The sequence below is a fragment of the Abramis brama genome, assembly GCF_963993115.1.
Source record: "Abramis brama genome assembly, chromosome: 5".
Classification (NCBI taxonomy): Eukaryota; Metazoa; Chordata; class Actinopteri; order Cypriniformes; family Leuciscidae; genus Abramis; species Abramis brama.
Genome location: NC_139967.1, coordinates 1,062,501 through 1,072,378, shown reverse-complemented (window position 1 = coordinate 1,072,378; position 9,878 = coordinate 1,062,501). Strand labels below are relative to the sequence as shown.

At 34.9% G+C, this 9,878-nt stretch overlaps 1 protein-coding gene across 3 annotated transcripts in view; it reads right to left on the bottom strand.

The window, feature by feature from the left end:
* Positions 1 to 1,186: 1,186 nt before the first annotated feature.
* The window catches only part of mcc (MCC regulator of WNT signaling pathway), a 91,381-nt gene continuing 82,689 nt past the window's right edge, over positions 1,187 to 9,878 (bottom strand). For all 3 annotated transcript variants that reach the window (XM_084114922.1, XM_084114924.1, XM_084114923.1), the window contains 3 exons: positions 7,423 to 7,514; positions 6,342 to 6,464; positions 1,187 to 4,018 (listed from right to left, as the gene is read on the bottom strand). In XM_084114922.1, coding sequence (XP_083971048.1) covers positions 3,838 to 4,018; positions 6,342 to 6,464; positions 7,423 to 7,514 — 396 coding nt within the window. In that variant the 3' untranslated portion in view covers positions 1,187 to 3,837. The remainder of the gene's footprint in view (positions 4,019 to 6,341; positions 6,465 to 7,422; positions 7,515 to 9,878) is intronic.

Genomic DNA, 9,878 nt, shown 5'->3' with positions numbered 1-9,878 from the left:
CTTATAATTTTGATGGCGGATCCAGAAAACTCTTATGTTGGTCATACTTCCATAAAGAAGAATCTGTGACTGCGAACGCCAGGATCCACACCGGCGACTGACAGCCGCACATTCTCCTCCAAACACTGGATTCATCCGCGCTGTGCCGAGCCGAGGCACAACCCACGTACAGCTGATCATTCCGCCAATAACTGCACTTGCAGATTTCAAACAGAGATGGCGACAAAGAGGGAAAACTACAGACTGCAGCTTTAAAGATACATGGCAGATTATTGCTGATGCGTTAGGAAAATGAATAAATACTATATATATTTTCCAGAACATGTTAATAAGCGGTAGACGCCTCATAATGAGATGCTTTTAAAGAAGAAAGCTGATGGTTCTTTTCCATAGTTTCATTTCCAGCTTCTGGTTTCATTCTGTCACTCACCATTTTACCCGTGTGTGTGTGTGTGTGTTTAGATTAGTTGTGTTCATGATTTAATTGTACACAATACATATACATAGTGAATTTAATGATTCCAGATTCGGACTACATGCTCTGTGTAAAACTGTACAGTAAGAGTTATTTTAACCCTGGAAATTAACATTTCTATTAATAATCAATATCGAGTGTTCACAGGACGTACTGATTAATGGATCATAATGTTAATGTAGCTACAGCAAGTTAATCCGCTTAACTGATCCAAATATTCATAAAAAGTTATGAATAATTATTAATATTTCCCTTTTGAGCTAATTTGCTACTCTTATTATATTCACATAGAAAACAGCTGTTTTACATTGGAATAATATTTCACTATTTTCCATCAAATAAATGCAGTCTTGATGAGCAGAATAAACTTCTTTCAAAAACATTTAAAATAGTAATGCTTATTAAAATTATATATAAAATTATAATTATAAAAAATTATAAAATTATTTTATGTATATTTTCTTTATTTTTCCACTTGAAACATGACGCACTCAGAGTGTATCATATGAACGCGCATGAATTATCAGTGCATGTTTTTCTAAGGAAAAAAGTTGATTTTTTTAATGTTTCATGAAAAATCTTTCATTAAAACCTACATTTTTCTCAGTTGAATATGGAGTTTAACCGCAGAAATATTATCTGGAATAATAAAGTTTAAATCCAAATGACTTTGGCTTTAAACAAATGCAGGAAATAACAGGACCATTTACATGAAGTGTTGCATTATTTCTTTATTATATAAACAAATACATTCTGTATTAAAATAAAACAAAACGATTGCAAAGATTTGATTCATAAACAGATCTGTGCAAATAAAGTACAATTCACAAACCCCTTTATAGTTTCTCCAGCCAGGATATGAATATACTTTTCATAAGGAAGGACAAGCATCTCATAGTCTTTAAATCATCTCTTTCACTACATCCTTCTGTTTATCCTTTATTTACTGATGCGGAGTCAAACCAGGAGGAAGTAAATCATTGCTCTTGACATCTGATCGTCCAGCATCAATCTGCGTTATGAATGATGGATTATTGTATTAAATGCTCGGTCCAATGACAGAATGCATTTCTATTGCATCGAATATTTCACCAAATGTCAAGCACAGTCAGTGTCATTAGTGATAAATGTGAATGAAAACCATGTATGCATAATAACCATTAAGGAGGTCGTGACCTCAACACTGGATCGCTGACGTTTGGAGCTCAAGCGCGTGAACGGTTGCAATATCATATAAATCTGGAGTTTGAGGTCTTGATATTCAGCAGAGGGAAATAAAAACTCAAGGCAATGCGGTGAAAGTGCGTCTGTGGTGTTGAGGACAATCAAACCTGTTTTTGTGCATAAACTGAAATGTGAGATTTGTTGATACTGTGATTTTACACTCTGGATGCAAACGAAGACAACATGAACATTTCACACAAAAATGTCATTTTTCCAGCCAAAAAAAATTTTTTTTTTTTTAGATGTTCATAATAACACTTTTTATGCATTGCACTTTGTAAAAAAAAATATGCACTTTATAAAAAAAAAAAAAAAGAAATCTTGGAATTTGCATTAATCTGCCTGATCAGGAAAAGGAAAAATCTAATTCTCATGTGAACAAATGAACTTTTCTCTGAAGACGATATGAGTCTGGAACAGCAGGAATGTGAACGGAGACAATCTGATGATCAATGCAAAACATTGACAGATATTATATGAATTCATGCCTGGGATTTAAATGTGACACTGAAATTTTACAAAAATGTTAAGACTTTACATTGTTGCAACTAAACGAGTTAACATGGACTAACAACGAACAATAACTCCACTGCATTTATCAATCTTAGTTAATGTTAATTTCAACATTTACTAGTACAGTTTAACCCTCTGGTGGTCTTCGTGTGACACAATTAATGTTTTTCCCCAATTAAATGCATGTTTTAGTTCTATAATGATTTATTTTTTTTACATATATTTTGTATTTTTAGGGGATTTTATGGTACTAAATTATATTTACGCTGTATTTATAATCCATTTATTCACTTTTTGAGCATAGAGCTGAAAATGAAATGTCCATCCTGAACGCTTTGACTCTCAGACTGAAGTTTGGTCTCTTTTTAAAGAAGATACATAGCAGATTATTGCTGATGTGTTATGAAAAATGCATAAATAATATTTTCAATTTTTATATGAAATATATATTTTCCAAAAAATTTTTTCCAAACTTTTACTCTAAAACTGTGAGAAAATCAAAGCTATAAATCTAAACAAGTTGCGTTACAAATGTGAGGTTGATCTCTCCAAACGGATCTTTCAGTGAGATGTTGTTCAGCTGCAGTACCAAACGCTTCCACTAGAGGAAACTCGTCTCTCATTCATTTCCATTTTTGAGTCGAGGAGCACAAGTGTGATTTTTTTGTGTTCACATATCAAGTTCTAAAACCTTTACGAAGTTTCGTAACATTCCAATAATGAAAAGAAATCCTAAAAAAAACAAAACGTAAAATTTTTCAGTCAAAAATGACCAAGAGCTCCAGAGGGATAAAATCTGTTAGCGCAGCGTCAACTAACATGAAACGTTGTATTTTTATTAACTAACATTAACAAAGATGAATAAATACAGACAGCATATTGTTAATGTTTTGTTCATGAATGCATTCATTACATGAGACCTTACTGTAAAGTGTTCCTGATAAAATAACCGGCGGATAAAGAATCAACGCAAGTGGAGTTTCAGTTAATGAAGTTTATAATTTATACATTCTACAGATCTGAAGTGTGTAAATCTGTTCAGCCTCAATTTAGTCATTTATATTTCAGAGTAGTTTATAAACTTCCTGTAAATGATGAGTTTTCATCTGTGGCTCATTCTCAATTATTGCTGGAAAAACTCAATTCTCTGCATTCTGGCTGTAATGTCTTTAAACTGAACCAGGTCTGAGTCAGTATTGAGTCCTGATTTAACATGTCCATTTCAGTCGGTTTAAATAATTATGAATGGATTTATGTTGTGTTCAGCTCACCTCATCATATTTACTAACAAAAGCATAAAAACCAGTCTTTGTCGACCTCATAATTACAAACTGGAAAAACGAAACGGTATAAAACACGTGACGAGACTCACACTTGACCCGTCGCTTCATGTCTCGTATGAGTTATGGAATATTTAATAACTGTTTTGTATCCTGACAGTCACTATAAACAGTTTTTGCATGTAAAAGAGCAGCGTGAACATTCTGATAAACGTCTTCTTTTGTGTTCCTCAGAATAAACGATGGTTTCTGTCTGAGATTCCTCTCGTGTTTTGATTTGTTGGTGAAGGATCCTGTAATATAGTAGGAAACGTCCCGCAGTGTGTGTGTGTGTGTGTGTGTGTATCAGAGCGAGGTCTCGTTGGTGTGTGGTCGAGACGTCTCCTCCTCCAGAAGAGCGATTCGCTGTTTCAACATTCGCACCTGCGTCTCGTGTCGCTCCACCATCGACATCATCTGAGACTCCAGTTTCTTCAGCTTGTTCTGATGCTTCTTCTTGGCTTTCTCGTATGCGGCCACCAGATTACTGCGAACACACACACACACACACACACACACGCTGCATGAGCTGAGACACTTATGGAAATAACAAAAAAAGCCAAATGTTTTTGAAACAAAAGCTTGTTGAATTGCACTACTTGAAAAACAAATATGCATTGCATTAATAACCCTGCTTGAATTTTAATGGGCTGAAATTCAACATGGTCGTATATTTAAGATGTGAATATTTCAATTCAAAACATTTCACATCCGGGAACGGCAGGAATAGCAGTCGAGAACCGATTCATAATCTCCATCTGAAATGTGAATACAATGGATGAAAACAATAGATGAAAAACTTAAACATAAAAAATAAATAAAAATGAGAAACATTGCTTTGGCAAAAAACTGAGGTGCAACAATTACAATAAATAAAAGCTAATTAGAACTATTAAAAAATATATATAAAAATGACAGAAGTCCATAACATGAAAAATGAAAACTTAAAAAAACTTAAAAGAAAACAACTGAAAGAAGTTGAAGTACTAAATTATTAAAAATTAAATTAAATTAGAGGTAAAAAACTAATAAAAATGAAAAAAGCAACAAAAAAAATAAAATAATATTACACAAAATCTTAAACGTAAAAAGTTGATGAAAATTAGAAATGAAGTTGAAGTACTAAAAATCACAAAAACTAAAATAAAAACAGAGAAAAATAAAAACGTAAAAAAACTAATAAAAATGACAAAAAGCACAAAATAAAATATAAAAATAGATTAAAAACAAACAAACATTTTTAAAAATGAGAAACATTGCTTTGGCAACAAACTTAAGTATGAAAATTACAATAAATAAAAGCTAGTTAGAACTATTAAAAAATGAATAAAAATGACAAAAGTCCATAAAATGAAAAAAAAAAAAAAACGTCAAAGAAAATTAGAAAAATTGCTGTCAACTAACTGAAACAACTAACTTTACATCCAGTCTTTGCTGGGCTAGGCTAGGCTAGCGGTGGGTGCGTCAAACAGACTTACGGCACGCACGGAGATGAAAAAGGTGTGTATGGACTTATCTAACTCTGGGGGATACGGGGAATAAGATAAAGTCCCAAAAAGTCGAAGTGTTCCTTTAACACATTATAATGGTATAAAGACAACCCTATAACAACACACACACTGATTCAGGACCGACGCCTGCAGTGAGTGTGTTCAGGCAGCAGGGGGCGTGTGATGATGATGATGATGATGATGATGATGATGATGATGATGAACATCTGGACTGGATTCTTCAGGAGTGTTTGATCAGGGTTGGAACTTAATAAAGAAACTCAAGACTGGATTTGAGGAACGCTGATCTACAGCTTCTGAATCCTGTCATCACTAATGATTATTACAATCAAATGAGTCTGAGTGAGTGAGTGAGTGAGTGAGTGTGTGTGTGTGTGTGTGTGTGTGTGTGTGTGTGTGCGTGCGAGTGAGTGATTGAGAGAGTGAGTGTGTGAGTGAGTGAGCGAGTGATTATGAGAGTGAGTGTGTGTGTGTGTGTGTGTGTGTGTGTGTGTAAGTGAGTGAGTGAGTGAGAGAGTGATTGTGAGAGTGAGTGAGTGAGTGTGTGAGTGAGTGAGTGAGTGTGTGAGTGAGTGAGTGAGTGAGTGAGTGTGAGTGTGAGTGTGTGTGTGTGTGTGTGTGTGTGTGTGTGCGTGCGAGTGAGTGATTGAGAGAGTGAGTGTGTGAGTGAGTGAGTGTGAGTGTGTGTGTGTGTGTGTGTGTGTGTGCGTGCGAGTGAGTGATTGAGAGAGTGAGTGTGTGAGTGAGTGAGCGAGTGATTATGAGAGTGAGTGAGTGTGTGTGTGTGTGTGTGTGTAAGTGAGTGAGTGAGTGAGTGAGTGAGTGAGAGAGTGATTGTGAGAGTGAGTGAGTGAGTGTGTGAGTGAGTGAGTGAGTGTGTGAGTGAGTGAGTGAGTGAGTGAGTGAGTGTGTGAGTGAGTGAGTGAGTGAGTGTGTGAGTGAGTGTGTGCGTGTGTGAGTGAGTGTGAGAGTGAGTGAGTGAGTGATTGTGAGAGTGAGTGAGTGAGTGAGTGATTGTGAGAGTGAGTGTGTGTGTGTGTGTGTGTGAGAGTGAGTGAGTGAGTGAGTGTGTGTGTGTGAGTGAGTGAGTGAGTGAGTGAGTGTGTGAGCGAGAGAGTGAGAGTGAGTAAGTGAGTGAGTGATTGTGAGAGTGAGTGAGTGTGTGTGTGTGTGTGAGTGAGTGAGTGTGTGAGCGAGAGAGTGATTGTGAGAGTGAGTGAGTGAGTGTGTGTGTGTGTGTGTGTGTGTGTGTGTGTGTGTGTGTGTGAGAGTGTGTGTGTGAGAGTGTGTGTGTTGTACCTGTTTGCTCGTTTAAGGTCGTTAACGAACTCCGCTGACTGCTGATGACGGACTTCACTGCTCTTAGTGAGTCGCTCTAACGCAGAGACCAACTCCTGAACACGAGCCTTCAGCTTCTTCTCTCTGCAACACACACACACACACACACTAATGAACGCCAGCGCTGTTATTGTACTAAACTATTAAAATGGTCTTTGTTAACTGAAATAAAATATAAATATTATATGTAAAACTTGCACTGGCAACTTACAAAAATAAGGTAAATTACACAAATTACTAAAACTTAAATTAAAAGTTTGAAAATAAAAATGAAATTAAAGCTAGAAAAAGGAAATATAAAAAAATAATAAAAATTACAAAATAATAAAATAGACCCTTGTACACACAAAAAAAGAAACTTAGAAAATGTTTTTATTTTTATTTATTTGATTAATTTTATCCACCTTCAGTTCTTTTGCTCTAAAATCTTTACTGATTTTTATCAAGTAAACATAAAAACTTTAATATTGTCAGAAATATTTCAACACGGACACTTACTGTATTCAACGTTTACTTGATTATCCAGACATCTTTTTTATTTTTTATATCACGAGTATCAAATATGATCATCAGGCTTTTGAGGAAGGTTTATTAGTTCATCTTTCAATCATCATTAAATTGCATTATATGTTTTAAAACTACAGAGCTTTGATCATAAAACTAAGCATTATAATATCATCTTACTAAGACTTATTATTGGAAGATATTGATATTTATATGCATTTTATGTCAGTATCTGCTTTACTGTTATAAAGATCTCACTGATTTACATTACAAGCATCAGAATTTCATCTTACTTTTTGTCATATTAATATCAGCATCTGCAGCAAATTGCATATTTTTGCTCAGTTTCAGTCTCTGAAATAAAATAAAATTGAGCTGTTTTTCCTCCATATTCTCATTATTTCATATTATATATATGCTATAAAAGTATGATGGAACAAATATGATACTCAAAAAAGAAAAAAAAGTGCAAACTCTTTTCTTTTTTTAATCATTTTGAATATTTGTCTATTGTTAGATGTGTTAGATGAGTGCTGACCTCCTGAGGGCGCCGGTGAGCTCCGCTGCGAGATCACTGTCACTCAAACTCCTCAGATCACACAGACTGATCGCTGGAGAATCTCCCGAGTCCTGCACACACACACACACACACACACACACACACACACACACACACACACACACACACACACACACACACAATGTTTCTTTCAGGGCTTTTAGAGCTTAAAACTTCCTCTCCAATCTCCATATCCAAATGTTAATTATTTAAACTAAACAGTTCAATCAGAACTCAGCATGTTGATGACATCACAATATTTATGATGGACATTTTCATAGCAATCAAGTTTTATGCAAAACATATTATTTGCATATTTAACAATTAGTGGACAAACAAGAACAGACAAAATTGCTCATGTTGCTCTTTTGAAAGTTGCTTCATCCCTCTGAGGTCTGAGCTGTTTTCTGGGCCCTGGAGGTGTTCTGACATGCTCTGACATTTCTGGTTATATCTGTTACTTGTGCCATTTTCATGGCTAAAGTCTAATTACACTGTATTCAGCACAAACTCTGCTACGATAATATATCAGCAGCATGTATGTAAAAGTTTGTAGTTTTGAGATAATGACATTTATGCGTGGTTTGTGAAAATACAAAAAAAAATTCTCACTGAAATAAGGCCATGAAACCCATACTGATTATTTCTTCACAAGACTTTTGAAAATTGTATGACGTAGCCTAGAATATCTGCTCTAAAACTATGTGAAAATCACCCCGACTGCTCATTCAGATAAGACAATATATTGATTTAAAAATTTTACGACGTGTTTTGTGTGAAAAAGCTTTATGCGAGAGGTCATTAATATGTAAGCTTTTCACACCTGAGAAAGACAAAGACCCTCCCCTAACGGCCCTATTAGGAGCTATCAGGCCCCTATCATTCTGAGCAACCTTGCACAATACTGTAAATGAGGAGATTTAAAAAAGAATGGCTTTTAAATTGTTTGGATTTATTTACAACACAACATAGTCCAAAGATACACAACGAATGCCAAAAAAGCACTTATTGAAAACAATGATCCAAAGACAGAGACCTTTGTGCCATTCCTAAAAACATTGTACACACCTTTCATTTCCAAGGTGTTTGATTTTCACTTTACCATGTTCATGTACAGAGACTCATGTGAATGTTGAAGTCCTCAGTGGCATCTGGGCCCTGAAAAAAAAAGTGAACATACTGATATTAAGAGAAAGGCCTGCACGATTTTGGGAATAAATTTTAGATTTTTCTGGTTAAAATTGCTTTTTAAAATTCACAGAATACACACACACACACACACACACAAGTGTTTCCAACAATATATAATATAATGAACACCAGGTTTGTTGTGCCTTGTAGGCATAAGCTATGCGCAGTGCTGGATAAAATAATAATAACAATAACCTATAGCAGTATAAATCTTCCAAAAGATTTCAGTAACAACTAAGCTAGAGAAAAATATATTGATTATCATGTTACTTCAAATGTTTCCATTCGTTATGATGATATGAAATGAGATAATAGTAAAAACATGAAGCCGTTTGCTTTTCAAACGCGATCACGATCCAAAATATGATACATTCAAACGCGATCGCGCTCAAATTTAAAACATTATGGTTACCATATACATATCTACGTTTGAGCAGATATCCACAAACACAGTAACAGTAAACACGGGTCTAAATATTATAATATTCACCATATATCTAGCAACAGTTCAACTGCAATGTGACATTTATGCAACAATAGCAAACTAATATGTAAGAATTTCTTACCTTACATCTTTCTTGTCTTCAAATCGCGTTCTTCTTCTTCTGATGTAAATCCAATGTAAGATCAGGCGCGTCTAAAAGCAGAGACTTGAAGTGTTTTGTTTTTGAGGTAAGCCTAATGATTGCGATCGCGTTCCATGTGGAGATTTGCATGTGAATATCTTTTGCGCGAGTGGGCGTGGTAAATTAAAAATAATTAGGAAGCGTTTGAGAAGCTGGACATCTGGTTGGTTTTATACAAATTACTTAAACAGAGAATATTTGTTTTCAGTTTGAAGCCGATCATTTAAAAGTACACACTTAAATGTTTATAAAGGTATATGGCTCATAAATGTGTGACAAGTATTCGCTGAGTTTTGTTTCAGTTTATAGACGTGCTCAAGAAAAAAAAGGTTCACCGCGACGGAGAGGCAGAACGCACACCCTGTTTATTTTCTTTATTTTACAAAATCACAATGTTTTGATTTGATTGTAAGTGGACACATACAAAAGTAGAAATATCACAGATTCTTTTTTTGTATTTCTTTTTTCTGTATGACCATAAATGACGGAGTAATTTAAGTTTATAGTGCTACAATGTGGAGAAAATCCAGCAAAACGCGCCCGCGCGTTTGCTGACCTCAGAGGGTTATACATTAGATAGCAGATATTTGACAATTATAATGCATAAACGTAAAATGC